The 21,745-nt window shown below is 39.2% G+C and overlaps 1 protein-coding gene across 13 annotated transcripts in view; it reads left to right on the forward strand.

Annotated features, from left to right (window-relative positions):
- Nucleotides 1-21,745, forward strand: part of MANBA (mannosidase beta) — a 56,508-nt gene that overhangs the window by 25,165 nt on the left and 9,598 nt on the right. For 10 of the 13 annotated variants that reach the window (XM_065691145.1, XM_065691112.1, XM_065691128.1 and 7 more), the window contains exons 8-16: nucleotides 344-495; nucleotides 1,624-1,741; nucleotides 4,501-4,587; nucleotides 5,154-5,321; nucleotides 7,338-7,556; nucleotides 8,624-8,788; nucleotides 10,481-10,625; nucleotides 18,376-18,518; nucleotides 19,417-19,674. In XM_065691145.1, the coding sequence (XP_065547217.1) occupies nucleotides 344-495; nucleotides 1,624-1,741; nucleotides 4,501-4,587; nucleotides 5,154-5,321; nucleotides 7,338-7,556; nucleotides 8,624-8,788; nucleotides 10,481-10,625; nucleotides 18,376-18,518; nucleotides 19,417-19,674 (1,455 nt within the window). The other 3 variants (XM_065691202.1, XM_065691211.1, XM_065691222.1) reach the window with 3 other exon arrangements.

Consider the following 21,745-nt stretch of genomic DNA (forward strand, 5'->3'; position numbering starts at 1 on the left):
TCTTTCACTGGTCCTCAGCTAGACTTTTGACTGAGTTCTGGAGCAAGCAAGCACACAGCTTTCTCTTACATATATACGTGCATGCACATGCACAATCGTTTGTACATACTTTCTCTCTCAATATGAAAGTAACTTTAAAAAGTGAAGAGGTTTATCAGAAGCATGCTTTTTAGCCCTGTTACAGTGTGTTTTCATTAAGCTGGAATTTAGAGATGTGACCATATCTTTTGACTCCTTGACATATTCTAAGCTGTTAGTGTTTAGTTGAATCCCTTTTGTAATGTTTTTATTTTGTTTTCATTTATTTTTGTCTGCTTTAAATCTAAGTTTCATGTCTTCACAGGCCTATTTTCGAACAGTAGAACTTGTTCAGGAGCCTATTCATGGCTCACCAGGTCTGAGTTTCTACTTCAGAATCAATGACCGACCCATTTTCATCAAGGGCTCGAACTGGATTCCAGCAGATTCTTTCCAGGACAGAGTGACCTATGACACGTAAGTAACATTTTACGTTCTCTAAGGAGAAAGCATCATGTTTTCTTTCTCCTGGTTCTCCTTCTGCCCTCTGTCGAAGTGTGGCATTAGCAGGTGGAACTCCTTTCAAGGTAGAACACTAATTGTTGTGGATCGGAGGCCTCAGAATTGGGGCTTAGTTAACATTAACAGATTCGAGCGACGTTCAAGGCATATAAGTGCAATAACTGACGGGAAGGTGGTTGTTTGCTGTCCACAGGTTACTGGCTTTTCAGGTGTTTTTAGGGATGATCCTCAGGCTGTCTGATCCCCTTGCCTACAACATGTTCATTGGTACTCAGAGAAGTGCACTTCAGCCATGTCCTAATCCATCTCATGCAGGGAGACATAACTGCATAACTCACTTTTTTCCCCTTTGGTCCAGGCTTCTTGGATTTCAATGATACAGCACCCTAGAGTTACAGGTGGGATGGGGGCCGTGCTGGACTTTGACTAGGTTTTGCTGCAGATAGTTGAAGAACCAGGACAACCGGGCATGCTCCAGTGTGCATTCACATGCATTTCAGAGGCTACCAGCATGATTAAAAATATAATAATGGAGCCTGAATCCCTCAAAATGAGATTGAGTGTCTCAGTCCTTCTCCTCCCCCTCTCACTTCCCCCTTTTCGCTATGCATTGCATTGTAGAACTTGGGAAGAGAATACAGATTTCTGAATGTGTTTAAAAGAGAATTTGAATTCGTTATCAATATTTAAAGCAAGGAATATCTAAGGAGAAAAGAACCACCTCATAAATAGAATATAGTATTTCCAAATCTGGTCCTGCCAGTGCTTCTGTAAAAGCACTTGCATGCGTCACTCCGTCTATTTCGTAAGTGTTAACAGGACCAAGTAACTTTTTCTGCACAAAACATTACTTTCTGAGAGCTCTGTTCAGATATGCAGGCTTAGAAGGGATCAGAATAGTCTGGTTTCTATCAAAGATATAAGTGTTAGATAGCCTGCTAATGATGAATGCTTGGGGTTGGGTTTTCTTGTTGCTTTGGGAGGGGGGATTGTTGTGTTTGTGTGTGTGTATAATCTTAGAAACTCCTAAGTGATACTGTTTCACAAAACTTGTAGAAATCTTGGGTTTTTTGTGTTTGACAGATTACGGCTACTCTTGAAGTCTGCAGCAGATGCTAACATGAATGCACTTCGAGTATGGGGAGGAGGTGTATATGAACAAGATGAATTTTACGATATTTGTGATGAAATAGGAATAATGGTAAAAACAATAAGCACAGAACACTTATCTAAAAACTGACAAGAACTTGTAAAATAAAACTCCACTCTAAATGAACAAAATAAGAGAACTAATACAAAAGTCCTAGACATGTTTCTAAAAGTCATGGTAGATACCAAGCTGAGAAGTCAGATTCAACTTGACTTTTTAAAAATATCTTTTGAATTTGAATGGTTCCTGATTTACTGAGGCTGTTTGTTGAAACTGGAAGTGATATTCTGGGGACCTTATATTAGAACCCCAGATTGTATTTCTTCTTGTAACTAAAGCTACAAATCTGTTGCTCACTCATCCCTAGTTCCCAGAATCTCCCTTTCATCTCCATTTGTTCTTCTCTACACTGTCTTCATCCCCTCTGTCTCTTACATTTCCCCAATGGGACTGTGTCTTTCTGTCTTCTAGCTTTTTTTTCAGATGAAAACTCTCATCTTTATGTACTGTACCTCTTTCCCAGTTCTACAGTTCCTACTGTCTTGGGAAAGAATGAGAGAAGAAATGAATGGCTGAGGGACTGGTATTAGCGATGCCATTCAGTGCAGGAAGTTGTTGTTTACACTGTAATGATGAACATAATAGAAGAACTTTTGTGGACTGTAGGCATCAACAGGGACTTGCAACACTCAGTCAAGTAGCTGTGAAACATGTAGTGCATGGGAGGGGGCTTATTCAAGAGATCAAATGATATTTTTCTCACAGCAACCGGAGCGTGGGGCCCTGTAGCTGTGTTTAGGGCTTACTCATGTGAGAATAGCCCTGCTGAAGAACCTGAGTGTTTGAGGATATGCCTCAGATGAGAGCAAAGGCCTTGCAATCTGACCTCAATGAAGATTTAAAGTCTGCTGTATTTGAATTTTGTGCTTTCAGCCACCTTGGAGTTATTAAAATACCAGAGAAAGTAGTCATGCTTTTCTCTGCTGTGGGAATGCATTTTATTTCTTTTAGAAGTATTTTCTCCTTTATAGCAATAGCTGAAAAGGTTTGGGGTTTCTTGGTTCTAACTGTCAACACAAAAATATTTCACTTGGTCTGAAGCCAAGCATGGAAAGCCTCATCCAAAGGGCCATTTTGAACAAGCTATAATTGAGTATAAATGTAGCTCTAAGGGGAACACCTGCTGCAAACACTGATAACCATAGATGAGTCCCTTTGATTATGTGAGCTTGGAGGCGTATATTAATAAGTTTTAATAAAATAGTCACTGGATGAGTGAAGGCCAACTTGAATCTCATATTAAAATCCAAAGAAATGTGTTTGGTTTTACTCTACAGCATAAAAAGCAGGGAGGCAGAACTGATACCTTGCTGTCTTCTGCTGTGTGTGCCTGAAAAAAATAAAATGTTACATCTATTTTAGTCATCTGAATGAGTGCCCTGATTTTCAGGGCTTCTGAGCACTTAGTGCTTTCATTTTTGACACTAGGCACCTAAGTAGGCCACTTAGATCTGTGCCTATACAGTGTTCAATACAAGATTTAGATCTTATTTAGCAGCCAAAATAGAAGGTAGATGCAGAAAATCAGACCCATATTCTGGAAGGGGTGATGCTGGAGGCTTTTGGTTTTGTTTCTTCTGATGGTCTTGCAAAGGCTTAAAAGTGCATGGAGTCAAACTGTGCTTAAGGAAAAAGAGTGATAGATCACTGAGGGGAAACAGTCAGAGAAAGTTTCTTTCAGTAGAGAGTTTTGACTCAACACAGTCACTGAAACATTGTAAGTGGTTCTTCAGCAGCAGTTTTGCCTCTTTTGTACAGTGCTATGAGGCTAGAACAATTACTAATGTATCCATTACCTCCGACTTTCCTGTTCCGTATCTTCAGTTTTCCTAGGGAACATGGACTGAAAAGAGTCAAGGACAGTCTGTCTCTATTGTTTATGTAGTACAGTGTTCAGAAAAATTTAGTCTCCTTTGCTTTAATGTACTCCTTCAAGAGATCTTTCAATTACCATTTCATTACCATAGACCAGCAGAAGTCTCAAAGTTACAGCAGTTTAAAAAATAGTACAGGTTAACAAGAAATCTTACCCATTTCACTGGGCTTCTTCCTTTTTCCTTTTTTATAATTCTTTTCCTTCAAGGTACAAATGGAGTTCCTTGTTGAATTGAAAGGCTGGCTGTTCTCTAGTGGTATCTACTTCATCTTTCTTTGAAGAGAAAAATCACTGTGTTGTTAGAGGATGTAGTTTCTGTCCCTCTTACTGGGTAATATTTGCTCTTTTTAAGATCAGTTTGTTCATTTGGTATGGAAGGGTTTTGTTAACAAATATACTTGGACATCTGGTAAGTTTGCTCAATACCATGTTAGAAGAATTACTGTTTATTTTTAAAAAGTAGTGTGGATTTGGTGTTACACTTCCAAATAGTAAATACAGAACTGTTCTGTTCAGCTGGAAATTACCCCATGTTCACATCTGAGCAGTGCATGGGTTCTAATTATTCCATTAACACTTGCTGAACTCCATCTACTGAGCAATATTCCACTCACCAGTGAAAGTTGCCAGGACCTGATTCCTAAGGGTAAATACTTTGGTACTGAGGAAAGCTATAGTGGAGTATGCACATACTGAAGGCCATGGAGGATGTGATTATTTTGGTGGTACTTTCCAAGAATAACAAATAGAACATTTCAGTTTAATTCTTTTTTGAGATAAATAACTTCTGTTTGAACAAAGGATTGTGTATGCAATTAACTTTATATTTTTAAAGTATGTAAAACGATGTGCTTTTTTTTCCTTTTCCCTATAGATTTGGCAGGATTTTATGTTTGCGTGTGCACTATATCCAACTGACCAGAATTATTTAGAATCTGTAGGAGCAGAAGTTACTCACCAGGTATTGTGTCCATGTGTTGAAGCTGTATTTCCAATTATCCATTTTTGATTGACTCTGTAAGTTAGCTTTCAAAAAAAAATGCATATTAGAAAGTGTTTATTAGTGTACCTTTATGTAGCAGACACTGTCACCTTGCTAAATCCTCTTTAACTTACTTGCAGGAATAGTCGGTCAAGCAGAGGTATGGGCTCTCCTTGTGTCCAAACTGCCCGCTTTCAAGGCTGTTTAAGAGCACTTACTGAGAGTAAACTCTAATGTTTGCAACGTACTTTAGCACAGAATTTACCCTTCCATGTCCTTCAGTAGGTGAGGATGGAGGTACATATATGCATGTGGTGGATATATGTCAGTATATTAAAAGTTTGCCATTTTGTAAGTGTGTATTACAAAAGTTTGAGCCTGGTGGAGAGCTGAGGGAATAGTGAACAGTGCAGATAAACCAGAATTGTAGCCTAAGCATATGTAATATGCACATGGACTTGTAATTCAAGTAGTAATAAAGTGATATTTTATTATTTTTAAGAGAAGTAATTTTGCTGGACTTCTGACACTGAGTTGTATTTCAGGTAAGGCGTTTAAAATCCCATCCATCAATTATTCTGTGGAGTGGTAACAATGAAAATGAAGCGGCAATTGCAAGCAACTGGTTCTCCATACCTTATGCCGACAGAGAAGTCTATATCAAAGATTACGTTATGCTTTATGTGAAGAACATCCGAGAAATAGTTCTTGCTGTAAGTGATCTCAAGAAAATGCAGGGGGATATGGCTTGATAGAAGGTTTTAATGTTTGCAATTTGAGCAACTTGGGATTTCTTTTTTAATTCTTTTGGGAAATGAAAGAATTAGTTACATCTTTAACGCTTTGTGATAGGCAAAGGAAGATCTGAAAATGATCTTTCAAATGGATTCTGCTTCTTTTTTTCCTTCCTATTTTTAATACCTCCACAAATGCCTTCACTTTCAGTGGACAGAAATCAACTTGACCATTAATTAATTAATCTAGATGATCAGATTGTCTATTTTTTTCCTTTATGTGTGTATGTAGAGTGGAATTGACTTAGAAGTCCCAAATTGATGTATAATTTTCTGTTAACCTAAAAATGCTACTGGCCTTCTCCTACTCCGTTATCCCGTATGTAGTATGATCTTACTGACTTCAGGGTCTGATAATTTTAGTCTAATCTGTACTTTTCAGGATGAGATACATTTCATGGTATGAGGTTTATGACCTGAAGTTTCTCCTTGGCAAAGACAGGCACTCAGTATGTAGGTGACAGCGATATTATTGCTTGTTATTGAAAGCTGCTGGTATTGTCAAAATAGTTGTACTCTGAAAATACAGAACACCTTTTTACTGAAAAAGCTAAGATACGAGGAAACAGTAAAATGAGGCCAGATTTGAAAGAACATGCTGAAAAGGATCCCACTCTTAAGGGCATTTATGCATTCTAAATGGTAATGGTGTCTTATATTCCTGTATTTCTGTAAAATAGAGATTTCTGTATTTCAGTTAGTTTTTTTGAGACTGAGTTGTTAGTAGAGGTATGCTGTGGTGTTTCGGTTATTTAGCTACATGAGTTGGATGGCCAGTGCATGTGCAGCAGAGTGTTCTGGCTTGATACTGTGTTTTAGTTACAGATCACTTGTGCAGCATCACGGTCCAAGACAGACCCTCTTTTATTTTAAACCCATAGTATAAGTATTTTGGGTGCCAGAAGGAACCGTACAGTCAAATAATTTCAGGTCCTGGTAATCCAAGCCAGGTGAGGAAACCTGTAACTACTACTAGCAGTATTGGACTGTAAAACTTAAATAGAATTTCCAAGTTTGAGGTAAAGGCTTCAGGGAACCCAGGATATCCTGTTGTAAATTGTTTCAGTTAATTATTAATTACTCATGTCAAAAAAAAAAAAAAAAAGAAAAGAGGGGGAGCTGGACTATTCCTTAAAATGAAGCACATGTCTAAGTGCTTTGCTGTATTGGAGCCAATTGTTGTAATTTGTGATTGGTAACTAATTTGGGCCTCTAACTTACTACAAGTATGGTAGTAAATTAATTATACCTGCAAAAGGATTCCTTCAGTTCTTTGTAGGGTACTGCTAAAAGATATAGTATACTAAGTCTACTGAGGCTATAAATAAAGGCAGCTCTGAACAGCTTGAAATGTTACCCTTTTTATAGTCTCATCTGTCTTAACATGCAGAGCCAGCCAAAGTAACAGTAACGTGCAATGCTACCCTGCAAGCATTAGTAGCAGAATACCTTGGCTTTGTTAGGGCTAAATTTAGGTGACTACTTAATAAGAAGGGAAAATCATGGCCTTTGTTCCTGCAAAAACACTGAAAAAGTAATGATTTTCCATTAAAAAAAGTCACAGTACTCAAATATTAATGTTGCTTGAGGTTTTTTTTTTTCACGAGGCATACTTTAAATAGCTTTCATTAAGAATTTAGGAGAATGTAAAGATAGAAAATCTCTTGATGTGTGGAGAGAATCCCTTCGAACAGCAGAGCAAGCAGTATCATGCCCACCTGTCCTCCAAAAACATAAATATGAAGCTAATTAAGTAAGTACAGATGATGAATGCCAGGACACAAAGGGGAATGTTTCCTAGGTGGTGATTCAGATTTGGAAAAGGCATATTCTCCTTGCTGCCCTGCCTTTTCAAAACATGGTCTGCATGTTCTGATGATAAAAGCCAATCACTTTGTGATGGGGTTGTCATTTTGTTTTGTTTTTAAATCCCAGGAAGATAAGAGTCGTCCTTTTGTTGCATCCAGTCCCACCAATGGCTTAGAGTCAGTTAAAGAAGGTTGGGTCTCTCAGAATCCTTATGATACCCATTATGGTGACACTCACTTTTATGACTACAGCATTGACTGCTGGAACTGGGCAGCATATCCTAAAACTCGTTTTGCTTCAGAATATGGATTTCAATCATGGCCTTCCTTCAGTACAATCAAAAAGGTAAAGCTGGGCTTCCACACCTTACTGTCCTCTCTGCTCTCATTTAGTGAGGGCGGTGAGCTTCTTCCCAACAAACTACAGCATCTGAACTGTAGTTGGGATAATACAGAAAGCAGAAAGAACAGAAAGAAACATGAAAAATGCTTAATCATGCTGAATTTTAAAATTTATTTATTTTTTTTAACTTCTCCCAGTTTTTTTTACTTATTGCCTAGAAGAGAATTTGGTTTTGTCTGCTGTTATATTTAGATGTTGTGTATTCTTTTTTATCCAGTTGGAACAGACACATATGCTGTTTGTCCATTTGTTCAGAGAGAGGTGAATATCATGTTGATACTCATACATGCAATTAAAAGGAGTTCAATATGTACCTTTCAATTTGTGGGGCAAAGTATATTATCCAAGACATCATCAGTAAATTCTTTGATATTAATAGCAATGAAAAAAAAATCCAGCCAGCCTAAAAAGGAACAAATTTAAATAAAAAGATTTTATAGAGATTGTAATTACAATGCAAGCTGTCAATAACTGTATGAGCTACACTGCAGTGTTGTCATTAACGGAAAAAAGCTGTTTCATGATTATGTGTTTTCAGAGGCAGGTTTTGAAAATATGCACATCATTAGACTTTATAGCCCTACTAACTTCTGTAACTTTTTTTTGCCAAAATGTGTTTGACTAGAGTTCTTTCTTCCATCTTAATTTAGGGTGTTCCTGATTTACAGTGAATGCAAGGAAACCTCTGAGGTACCTTGGCCAAACTGAACATTAGGAAGAATATGCCATTCTTTCTAACGGCGTATGTTGAACCAAAATACCACTCTTCTGGGTTCAACAGCAATGTCTGCTTTCATTTATTTCTGCAAGGAGTATAAGAAAAGGGTGTTACTCATTCAAAATCCTTGAATGACTGCACAAAGCACTATAGAAATATACGACTATTTTTAAAGGTTTTTGACGGTGTCAATGGGCTGTAATATGGATATCCTTTCCTGAATATCCTGTCAGCCGTTAAATACACATTTTGCCTTTTCATTCTGATCTCTTGCTTTTGTGGGTTTTAAAAGGTTTCCTCCACTGAGGACTGGTCCTACACAAGCAATTTTTCTCTCCATCGACAACACCATGAAAATGGCAATGATCAGATGCTTCATCAGATTGGGTATCATTTCAAGCTTCCCCAGAGCACAGATCCCATAAAGAAGTTCAAAGATACGATTTACCTCACTCAGGTAACACTTATGTCTTCAGTATAATACTTGTCAATACTTGTTCCAATAGATACTGTCAGCTTAATCTGGGCCTATTATTTTAGGTAATGTTCAGTCATGCAGAAAGTTTCTGCACTGAAGTACTGAAGAATCCAGTTTAATTTGGAACTAGCTTGTCTCTAGTTTATTGGAATGCTTCTTGGGAAATTTCCCAGAAACTGGCCCAATTGGGAGATAGCCTGGCTGTGTGTGTACTACCTTAGTCACTGTCCCCCTGTCATGGCCCACTCACGAAGCTGGCCTGGGGATGCAGGGATGCGCTGCCTTTCTTGGTATGCAATTATTCCTAGCTCTACACTTTTAGTTCCCATTCCAGGGTGAGTAAGTTTTCCTCTTCATGTGGCCTCTGTAGGCTTACTGCTTTGATTTTTGCCACAAGGAATATGTGAGCTTTTGAAACGAGACTATTTCTAGAGAATGCGGTTATCTATGAATGAGATTATTAGTAGCTGTTATTTGTTATGGACTCATTTGTATTGTATAGAATCTATTTTGTTAGGGAGTTTTTTCAAATCAGTAGGTTATGTTTTGCTCTTCATCTGTAGTAGTTTACTTCATGCTTGTTTCTTCACGATTTCTATGTGATTTTAAATGATGTTAAGTGACTTTTTAATGATGTTAGGCAAGTTTAAAGTGCTGTTACTTTTTGTCGTGTTCCGAGAATTTCAGAAACCCTCTTGATGGGAAAAACTGCACATTCACTAAGTTTTTAATGTTTGAGAGCTGCTGTCAGCAAGTTTTGTATAAAGCCGAAACAGCTGGAGAACTTGAGTCACTGATGACGAGAACAAGGCTAGATGATGCTGTGAAATTGAAAAAGGGGGTAAAACTTGCTCAGTGAGGTTCTGACTCAGAAAACTGAGAATTTCTGCAGGGTTAAGTCTGTGAGGGTGTTATTAACAGGTTAAAAAATTTAAGAATGCCAAAGTAAGGTTAGCAAGAAGGATAAGAAGATTAAACTTGGCTCTAGTGGTTAACTATAAATGTTATCTTTACCTTTTGAGCTTTCCTAGAGACCTTTTCCTCTATTTTGAGACTTTTAATACCTCCCCAGCCTAGTACTGTACTTTGTGGAGAAAATAACAAGCAATCTGACTTCTATTGAGAACTTGGTCAATTAAAAATTCTGAAAAATGTTTTTTAAAGACAAGGTGGGGAAAGAGAGAAGTGGGAGTGCAAGTGAAAAAAGGTTGCTTTTTAGCACAATTTTGACTATATACTGGGAATGTGTGTTATGTGTTCTGAGCATAGGGATTTGGACATCATGGTAATGTATACTGGAGGTAATGCAGCATTGTGTCATTTTGCAACTCTTGGGTGTTTTACTTAATTAAAAAAAAAATTGAATTTATTTATCTTTCCGTTGTCTTCCATTTGCCTTTCAAAGACTGTTGCCCAGTGACGTTCACTGGATGGAAGTAGCCCCTCCAGAGTTTATCTAAAAATACTGCTTGTAAAGCTCTCAGGAGCTGCTAGGGATAGATCTTCTTCAAACAGAGGCCCACAGTACTGCAGATATATACTGTTGAATGTTAAAGTTATATGCTGTTGCTGTGAAGTTTGTCTTGTATGTTACTATATACACACATGCTTTGAAAATAAAATACAAAATGCAATACTCAAAAGTAATTTTTCATGTGTTTGTTGACCAAGGTGATGCAGGCTCAGTGTGTAAAGACAGAAACTGAATTCTATCGTTTTAGTCAAAGTGAAATAATCAAGGGAGAAGGACACACAATGGGAGCTCTGTACTGGCAACTCAATGACATTTGGCAGGCACCTTCATGGGCTTCCTTGGGTAAGTATTGTGACAGTCTGGTAAAAAGCATCAGCTAACAGGCTTGTTTTGTTTCCCTCATCTGGAAGTATCAGCATATGAAGTATGGCTCTGCTGTCTCTCTTGGGCAACTTTGAACATGTTTCTGTCAATCCTTTGCAAATGCTTTCCAGAAGGGTATTTTTCACGATCATCCTAATAGTCTGTGAAAATGGAAGAGGGTAAAGAACAAAGCAGTCCTTTTTCCATGGAAGTTTTGCTGTTTAAGTTCAGATTCAGCAGCCATGAGCTCTTACGATTGTTTTAGCAAGGTTTAGTTTAGAAAAGTGAAAATCGTATGTAACCCCTAATTTCTTAAAAACTCATTTTGTTTAAGCAGTATTCTCATTTTTCCCAAGGGTGTAATATCATTGAAGTCAGACAGAGCTGCCTATTAGGAATCAGTAACGGTTAAGATTGAAGGCACAACCCCCTTGTGAGGTAAACTTTCAACTACCCTTGCTTTTCTTGTGTAGAGCTGGATCTTCCTGAAACTGTACGATATATCATACAGGTTTTTCCAGGCAAATATTGCATTTTTTAAATGTTTTTGCTTGTTTTTTTTTTTTTTTTGTTAATTAGAAAGGTAAATTCTTTTAATATTGGAGACTTCTAAGAAATTCTGTTTCCAAATGAACCTGTCCTAGAAATTTGCCATTACATTTACTGGCTTAGGTGTATGGATGCATGTGCATCAAAAGGAGCGTGACCAACAGGTCGAAGGAGGTGATCCTGCCCCTCTACTCTGCTCTTGTGAGACTTCACCTGGAGTATTGTGTGCAGTTCTGGTGTCCTCAACATAAAAAGGACATGGAACTGCTGGAACAAGTCCAGAGGAGGGCCACGAGGATGATCAGGGGACTGGAGCACCTCCTGTATGAAGACAGGCTGAGGAAGTTGGGGCTGTTCAGCCTGGAGAAGAGAAGGTTGCGTGGAGACCTCATAGCAGCCTTCCAGTACCTGAAGGGGGCCTATAGGGATGCTGGGGAGGGACTCTTCGTCAGGGACTGTAGTGACAGGACAAGGGGTAACAGGTTAAAACTTAAACAGGGGAAGTTTAAATTGGATATAAGGAGGAAATTCTTTCCTGTTAGGGTGGTGAGACACTGGAATTGGTTGCCCAGGGAGGTTGTGAGTGCTCCATCCCTGGCGGTGTTCAAGGCCAGGTTGGATGAAGCCTTGTGTGGGATGGTTTAGTGTGAGGTGTCCCTGCCTATGGCAGGGGGGTTGGAACTAGATGATCTTGAGGTCCTTTCCAACCCTAACCATTCTATGATTCTATGTATGTACCCACCACCCTGGGTGAGAATGGGCAGAGAGGGAGCTAGTAGGATAGGAGGGTTAGAAGGAGCACGCAGGTGTAATGATATTTTCCATAATTCCAACAAATTTGGTTGATTTTGTTCCCTTCTGCCCCCATTGTAAAATGATAAAAACCTCTCCTTCAGTAGGTAATAGTGCACTGTCAAAGCTCTGACACTGTTCTGAGCAGGATGGGATTTAGTATGTAAAGGCTGGGTATTTAGATTTCTTCTGTAGTCTGTTGGGGGAAAAGATGGTTATCTCCAGAGTGTGATTTATTATGTCCTTAGCTGTTTAATAAGTGGGATGAATTATCTTCTCCATGCTGAATTTGATCTTCGTAGAACCTTGTATGACACCTCTCACCCAGCATAGCTTCTGAAAAGCTCTGTATAGGAGAATATGACTAGCTGAGATGTGGTGTGTAACTTAGTGTCAGGTGAGGTGAATCACTCAATGACTAAATTATTCTTTGAATATGCTATTTATGCACATGATATCTTCTTGCATATATTGTTTTTTCCTTTTAGAACACAAAATAGAGTAATCAAACATATAAAGAGATAAATCACTTAGTAAGAAATAGGGGAGGAATGTGTGGTATGAGGGAAGTGGCTGTGTTTCGTGTTCTGAATATTTTATCTAGAAGTCATTTTGAAATAGAGAAGCTGTTTATGGCAGCTGTATAGGACTTGGGTAGATTCTCTTTCAATTTTAGTTATTTCTCACATATTCTGGTTTTGAAAGTCTTTAAGAATTTAATGTGTGAAGAAATATGAGTGAACTAGAAAAAGCTAAGATGGAGCGTGAAGTTCTTGATCTGTCCTTAGAACAAAATGCCATTTGGCCTTTCTTTAAATTAAAAATAAGCCCACCCTATCCTCCCCCTCTTTCTCCGAGAGGTTTGTCCCTTTCCCTTTTTCTTTTTTTTTTCATTCCCCCTCTCCCCTTACTCATCCCTACAAAGTAACTGCAACCAATAAAGAAAAACAAACCAGTAGAAGAAACAGGCTATTTTATTTAAACGTTAGTGCAGTGGTCCAGCTATAATGCTCATCTTCCTGGACTTTCTAGACTTGTATCAGGAAACGGAATATCCCAGTCTTCATTGTTACGATTCTATCAATGGCTGATGCTCTTAGGCATTAAGTGCCTCAAGAGAAAAGAATGCTTGGAAGAGCGTCTCTTGGTAAAGACAGGTGTATATTGATAAATGAAGTGATCGTGGAGACCATAAATGTCTTTTTAAGTATAGGGCTGACATCATTGTAGAAAATATATCAAATATTTGAATTATTCATATGTTGTTGAAGTTAGTTTACAGAAAAGAAGCTCAGCAGGGATACAGCTGTCCCTTTGTTTTGTTGTATTCCCTTATTGGAATGAGGAAAGGTTTAATATTCCTTTAATTAGGCAGTGTGGTAGAAGGATTTTTGAAATGCTAATGGATGAAATTATGCAAAACTTCAGAGAAATTAGTTTTATTTGCACTTCAAAAACACATTTCTGCATCTTGTTAGATGGCACGGTAGTATCACAAATGGGTGCTTCTTATTTAAATATCTTATTTTACAGAGAACCATGGAGGGACTTACATAATTTCCCATAAAAAGCGGAAGTGTTTCCTCATTAAGTGGGGAGGGAATAAGGTAGCAAATATTTCTCCTTTTTAACTTGGGATTGAATGAAAACATGGCACAGCACTCTTGTTGTAGTACTTTTACCTTCAATTCAGAACTAAACAGCTTTTACCACAACTGGGTTTTGACTGTTAATGCCTAGTTGTGAAGCTGGTTGTGTCATGTGGAATGCTTTGGCATCTATGCAGTGTGTTTTGGTGAAGAGCACTGTGATACACATGGCAATTTACCTCACTCCCACACAAGTGTCACCTTGAAGTACCTGACTTTGTTGTTATGAGATTCCCTTGAACAGATAACTGGCTTTTATTGCAGGCTCAATATTTAGAGCCCCTGGTGAGCTGAAACTACAGGCTATTGCAGAGAATAATAGATATGAATTCATGAGACTGAGGTGAGGAAAGGACTAGCAGCATGTTTCTCAGGTTGCATTTAATGGTGTGAAGTGATTCATTTAAACTCTGTTCTAGGGAGAACAGTTTGTTCTCACTCCTGGTATCAGTGTAGAAAGCTTCAGGGAAGACTCAGAAAACAGGGTACTGAGGTCTCATTATGAACCTAATTTTAGTTTCCTGGTTTGAAGTTTGGATACTGCAGAGAGTGCAGACCCCATGTTGTTATCAGAAAAAAATTGAGGAACTCTGATTTCTTAAAGAATTTGTTTAAATGTTGCAGGGAGGAGGAGAAAACCACCCTAGGGCTGTTTTAAATAACTTCTGACTGTTGCCTTTGGGTGTGCACGTCTGCAACAGGAAAGTTTAAGCCCAGAGATTTATCACGATAGCTACTTGATCTTCAGATTTCTTACATCCATTTTTTTGGGACTGGAGGAGTATTTTGTATACAATTTGCGTATTTTCAATCAAGAAATGTGGCTCTGTTCTTAAGGAAATTGAGACGAGAGATGAGCTGAAGAATGTGGTTTTTCTTTTACCTGTGAGCTTCAGTTTTCTGTGCTGTCTGTAGTTGTTTTGACAATTGTATTATCAAGATGCTTTGCTGGAAAAGTTGTCTTTGGAAGACCCTTCCTGTGTGAAACTGCTACAGCAGTTGAGCTTTAGCTCTTCAAAATGGCTCTAGGTTTCTTGGGAAGGGAATAGAACAACCTTAAAAAGCTGATCTGAGGTAAGCAGACTAGTGATATTTTCAAACATCCCCAAACAGTACCTGTAGTAGTTGAACCCTAGAATGAGTTTTGAAATAGTACAAACTTAAGTCTGTGGTTTGTTTGCTTTTGTTGGTTGGGGTTTTTTTGTTTGTTTGTGTTTCCCTGTGGGATTGTAATGCCAAGTGTAGTCCGAGTTGTTTACTGTGGCAGTTTCCTGAGGATGTCTGTATCTGCTGCCTAGGTAGCAAAGCTTCTCTCTTTCCCTCCAGTAACCACTGCTATGTGGCTATGTAATCCAGCTGGAAATCAAGGCACAGCAGAAACTGAGAGTAGGGCCTGTTCAAACAGAAATGGGATTTTATATTACACTAAGTGGCAGAAATTGCTCTACAACAATTGCATTATTCATTTTAATAGTTAAGATAGTTGAAACCTAGATTTTCGTCATGTAAATTGGTTAAAAATTCAAGTCAGCAGGCACTGAAACCTTAGACCATGCTGAGTAACTTGTCTGAGCTCTGTGGTGGGCTCCTTCTGAGGCCTGCAGTGAGCAGCATCCATTGTACTGACAATTGAAATTCCTATGAGAGTCTTGTGGCAGTCCTGAGGGCTTCAGAGAGTTCAACCACTCCCAAAGACTGAGGTTAGGCACAGTGCCCATTGCTTTTATTTTTTAGATCAGACGCTGTCCAACAGTTTACTCTGTTTCAGATAATCCATCCCCAATCCTAATCTCTCATATTGTCAAGTTTCGTGACCCTGAGAATAACTTTTTAACACTCCCTGTTTTTGGCAGAATTGTCCTTTGGACAACCACAATTTTCTGCCAGGAATTGTCCTTGGAGTGCAAGAAAATGGCTTTGTTCATATTGCGACGTAATCAGGCTCAGTCAGCATGGGTTAATGAAAGGCAGGTCCTGCTTGACCAACCTGATCTCCTTCCATGACAAGGTGATGCACTTCGTGGATGAAAGAAAGGCTGTGGATGTTGTCTACATAGACTTTAGTAAAGCCTTTGATAACATTTCCCACAGTATTGTCAGGAAGAAACTGGTTGCTCGTGTCTTGAATGGGTGTGCTCTTTGCTGGGTAAAAAAACTGTCTGGATGGCTGGGCCCAAAGAGTGGTGGTGAATGGAGTTAAATCCTGTTTGTGGGCAGTTGTAAGTAGTGTTGTCCAGGCATCAGCACTGGAGTCAGTTCTGTTCAATGTCTTTAATAATCATCTGGATGTGGGGATCGAATGTACCCTCAAAAATTTGCGGACACCACCATGTTGGGTAGGAACGTTGATCTGGCTTGAGGGTAGGAAGGCTCTGCAGAGGCGTCTGGGCAGACTAGATCGATGGGCCAAGGGCAGTTGCATGAGGTTCAACAAAGCAAAATGCTGGGTCCTGCACTTGGGTTGCAACAACCCTCTGCAAGGCTACAGGCTTGGGGAAGAGTGGCTGGGAAGCTGCTCAGTGGAAAAGGACCTGGGGGTGCTGAGTGACAGCTGAACATGAGCCAGCTTGTGCCCAGGCAGCCGAAAGGCCAACAGCATCCTGGCCTGTATCGGAAATAGTGTATCCAGCTGGACCAGGGAAGTGATCACTTTGCTGTACTTGGCACTGGTGAGGCAGCACCTTGAATGCTGTGTTCAGTTCTGGACCCTTCACTACAGGAAAGATACTGAAGTGCTGGAGTGTGTCCAAAGAAGGGTAACAAAGCTGGTGAAGTATCCGAAGCACAAGTCTGATGAGAAACCCCTGAGGGAACTGGGGTTGTTTAGCCTGGAGTAAAGGGGGCACATTATTGCTCCCTACAACTATCTGAAAGGAGGTTGTAGTGAGGTGGGGGTCAGTCTCTTCTCCCAGGTAACAAGCTTGTAACAAGTAACAAGGTAGGACAAGAGGAAATGGCCTACAGTTGCACTAGGGTAAGTTTAGATTGGATATTAAGAAAAAATTTCTTCACCAAAATGGCTGTCAAGCACTGGAACAGGCTGCCCAGGGAAGTGGTGGAGTCACCATCCCTGGAGGTATTTAAAAGACATGTAAGTGTGACACTTAGGGTCATGGTTTAGTGGTGGACTTGGCAGTACTGCTTTAATGGTTGGCTTGATGATATTAAAGGTATTTTCCAACCAAAATGATTCTATCATTCTGTATACTGAACAGCACCAATATGCTGAGTGTGTTCATCACTTTATTCAACAGTCTGTTTTGAAGAATCTCAGCAGCTTCTCCTGAAGTTTTCTTTCAGACTTCATCTCTTTGGTTTACTTCAGTACTACTAACTTGAATGCTGGTGGTGTTTTGTTGACAACAGTCTGATCTCATGGCACAGTTGAATCTTGTAAGGGTTTTCCAGGTGGATAGGAGCTTTTCTTGTCTGTTCTCTAAGCTATCTGGTTGTGAGCTTGCTGAAAACAGGGTGATGGGCAGGTGCTAAGATGGCGCTAATGCACTTTGCTCTCCACGAAATTCATTCATGTCTATGTGGAGTGCAGGCAGAGCATGTTCAGGTCTGCCTGTGAAAGCCACAAACTCACCCTTTAAAGACTATATCAGGCTGGATGAAGTCCTTAATTATGAGATGTTTGAAAGTGCTAAGAGCTTTGTACAAGCACCATGAATACGAAGTAATTCATTTCAACGAAAGCATATTACTGGAAATATTTTTCAGCATCCGTGGACTTCAACGCTGTTGTATAAAACGAAGAGACAGAAAAAAGAATGAGACTTCTCTTTCCTTACGAGATGATGCAGCTGACTTGCTACTTCTTTTTAGTTCCATTTCAATGACTAGATAATGGTTGAGCAAAGACAGAGTTAAAATGCTGACAGTGGATGCTAGAAGTAAAATTAACAGAGAAAGAAACTGAAGTAGTGTCCCTTTCAAAATGGTTGTGTGGCACTGTCGCATTTGGCAAAATTGCTATTTTTGGAGAGGATGCAACATTTGGTGGCTTTTACAGTTTGTTAATGGCAGACTTTCAAAATATTAAAAGTAATGAGGGACAACTTTCCATTAAAGAGGCAAAGCAAACTGATTAGCATATGTCTATGTCATATATGCTAAATCCCATAAAGTAAGTGTTGTCTCTAGATATTGGCAAACTCATTTTGCCGAACTCAGGGCTCTCTTTGGTTTAAGAACTTGATTTTGTCTTTGTTGCAATTGATGTTCCTCTTAGGAAGAACTGAAAGAGGAGGACTAAGAAAAGGGAAGAGAGTGCTTTGTACAAGACTGAAAGTCAGACTCTTTTGTCTCTTTACAGCGGTGGTGGTTTGTGACAATGCCACCAATGCCAGCATGTTTGTTTGGATTCTCAACAACGTAGGTGCTCCAGCTGCTTGCTTAATGTATGGTATGCTGCATCAGTTTTGTTCATGTCATTTGCGTTCAAGGCTTTAACTGAGTAACAGCACAGCAATGTTAAGACCAACACTTATAGAATGTGACCTTTAGGTAAAGCTTAAAGAAAACCTTGAAAGAGCATCAAATCCCTTCCAGATCAGATCCTTGCCTGGAAGAAAACAAGAGTAACTTCAGTCGTTCTCTGCACCTGATAGAGGTGAAAAAGGGAGGAGGGGAGAATATTGTATTACTGTAGCAGGACCAGAGTGCACAGGAAAAGACTGTGTGCCAAGGCAGTCTTGGATTCAATCTGGGTCTTTCTTCCTTTTAACCTATTTCAGAGTATGGTGGGAAGTGGAAACTGCTCCATTATTTTGCCCAGAACTTCTTTGCACCACTGCTCCCTGTGGCCTATGAAGACAAAGGTGTGTTGTACATTTATGGTGTCTCAGATCTTCATGTGGACCACAAGCTTACTTTGAGGGTAAGTGACACCTCTCTCACTACTTTTGTGTCCCTCCCCCAGAAACGTGAGGAGCTGAAAGGAGCACATCTTTGTATAGACAGGCTTCAGTAAGTCCATGCTAAAACACAATGAGGTACAATTCTTGTCTTTAATCTTCTTAGGGGCAACACTATCCTGTATTATAGTAGTGTGTATTGCTTCACAGAACAAGGAATTAACTGTCTTGCTCGTAGTCTGTAGGTATTGGCCTGAAATTGACTATTCTGTTGAAATTTTGAAGGTATTGATGCTTAGGCAAAATGAAATATGAAAAATGGTACCTCACTACTTAACAAAACTCTTCCATGGGTGTTAAACTAGATTAACTGACTAAATTGGGGTGGAAGGGAGAAGATTGTACCTTTGCCTGGACTCAAGCTATACTACTTTGGGGGGGAAAGAACTAGGTTATTTTCTGAAATATCAACATCTAAGTGTAGTTAATTGCAAGGTCGCCTACGCAATGTCATAATTTTACAATCGATGCCCTAACTGTTTTAAGATAATGCTATAGAAACTGATAGGATTTTTAGGCAACAAGTCAGTCACTCTCCAATTCCATTTCCCAGCACTCCCTTGGCAGGAATTGGCAACCCCTCCTCTCAAGGGGAGAGAAAACAAAAAGCCTTCCAGATCAAGAACAACAACAGATCCAGACTGTTGGAAATGAACTTCCTATTAAGTTCATATAATGAACTAATCATTATGGCATATTGATTGTTCAAATTTTTGTGGAGCTTCTTGCTAGGTGAAAATCAGCCGGTACTCTCAGGAGAGCATCTTTTGTAATGAGCAATCCGAAACCTGGGGTACTGGGTTGTTTTCACAGATGTAACTGTTCTTCTAGGCTTTGTGCTCTCTTGACATTCTTTGATAGGTCGTTGTGTACACCTGGAGTTCTCTGGAACCAGTATGCATCCTTTCCAAAGGCGGCGTGACTGTTAAAGCACAAAGTGCTGTCCCCATCTACAAGGAGTCCATAAATGACTTTCTGGAAAGATGTCAAAATTGTACTAGGAAAAGCTGTGTTGTTACTTTCCGTCTAATGGGAGAAGGTGGGCTCCAGAGTCCTACAAACCATCACTTCCTTTCATCACTAAAGGATGCTGTAGGATTGGAAAAGACCCGACTTAGTGTAAGCATCAGTCATGCTAGATTACAGTATTTGGTTTTGCTAATCTTGCTGTTGTGAGTTGTTTGCCTGCTCTGCAGTGTCCAATTCCAATGAATGTTCCTTCTCCTTAACTATTGCAATCCTAGCTTCTGTGCTGAGTTGAAAATCAGGTGTTTTTTTTCTTGTGTCACTATGTGCGTATCTAAATAAGACTGGTGGTTTGGTTTTGGTATGGTGGATTGTATTTTTTAGGGGTGATGGTGAGTTGGTTTTGTTTCATTTTAAGTAATGAAGTCTCCATTTAATTTGTTTAGATTATCTTTCAGCTGACTGCTGTAGCATTGCTTCTTTCACTCTTTTTGTCCCTGGGTAACTGATATCAGCATGGCAAGTGTTTTAGCTTGTAGACAGTAGCATATGTGTCAGTACTAGGTTATGCTAATTCAGTTGAGTGAGGAATGAATTATTGTCAGCAGTATTTCCTCTTGAAGTGCTCAAGCTCTTGGATCAGTGTAGCATTGCTAACATGCATTATTACATGCTCCTTTCCTTCTTCAGCAAATCCCTGCCCTCCAGCTCAGGCTTCTGATTTGCGTAGTAGTTATTATTTCTTATTATTTGGCAAGTGTGTCAGCCTTCTGAACAGGCACCAAAAAACGTCAGTGTTGTATAACACTGTCATTTAGTCCATTTCCTGCTTTTCCCTTGATTTCTTCTGCTCCTAGCAAGTGTGTTCTATATGGAGAGCATTTCTGTTAAGCCTCCCTTTTTGGAATGTAAATCTTGTTGCAAAATTCTTAATCAGCAGACTGGCAGGATGGGGACCTGTGCATTCCCACATTTGGCTTCCACACTGTAGCTTTGTTCTTTAGAGCTAAACTAAACAAGGGTGGAATAGAGGTCTTTAATGTCTTTGAATCTGGACAGCATTAATTGTTTTACAAAAAGAAAATGGGCCAGATTTTCCCCTCTTATCTCTTTCATAGCACCATGGCCTGCCTCCTGAGTATACAAAGGAAAGAAATCAGCTTGGTTTTGTGTTTTATTTTTCAGCTGGTGGCACAATCTGGAGTCTGAGTCATGCTGGGGGTTTTTGTGGATGACATCATCAATAATAAAAGCACTCCAACTGGAGCACTGTTGGGAAATTTCATTCCTTTTTCCCATGGCTGTGTTGTCTCCACGGTGCTAACTAATAAAGATAGCTAGCAAGGGTAAATGTAAAGTGGTTATTTTAAGAAAGTATTTAAAAGCTATGATTTGAAAAAAATATTGTTTTGTGAGAAGCTGGTACTTCTATACATAGTTACTAATAAACTAGCTAGACTTTCAAAATGCATTGCTAATCCATGTGCTACTCTTCATGGCATTGCTTTTAAAACACATGAAAACTCGTGTTCCTTCAGAAAACATGAAGTGTAAAGGATATGTGCTTTTTCTTAAACATGAATAGTGTGTTTTTTCTTGTAAGTGGGATGTGATTTCTGCACTTAGCATAATTTGACTGCTTTTTATATCTATTTAATTGGTATTTGAAAGTGACGTAGCATAATATGTCATTATGGTGAATGGGAAGTGCTGCATGAAAATGCATCCTGGTTGTGCTTTTAAGCCTCTCTGGGATTTAACTACTGATAGAACTTAATATAAAACGTTATGCTTCATCCTGATATTTCATAGCTGCCTTCTAAATGTAGTATAAGGACTTCACTATCATGTTCCATGAAGATGTTACTGTGTTAAGGTGTTACTGTGACTTTCACCATCTTTTGCCTCTGCGCATTTCTGTTACTGATGTAATCTGAAAGCCTGGCTATTTGAGTTGTTGTAAATTTATAGGTTGAGTGAAGTATGTTGATGAAAAGACAAATCTCTCTCACTGCAGTAATATACCAGTCCTACAGACATGTCAGATTACCATTTATTTGGTTATCTGCCTAAGAAGATGGTAGAGTGGTAACACTCCATGGCATTTTGTCATGTCTATAGTATTCATAGAAAGGCTATAGTAACATTTGCAGTTTTCACATGATTCTTACATATGAATCCTGTTGGTTTGACCTTTTGTTCCAGACAAGATTTCCAGAAAAGA

The sequence above is a fragment of the Lathamus discolor genome, chromosome 1 (genome assembly GCF_037157495.1).
Source record: "Lathamus discolor isolate bLatDis1 chromosome 1, bLatDis1.hap1, whole genome shotgun sequence".
Taxonomy (NCBI): Eukaryota; Metazoa; Chordata; class Aves; order Psittaciformes; family Psittacidae; genus Lathamus; species Lathamus discolor.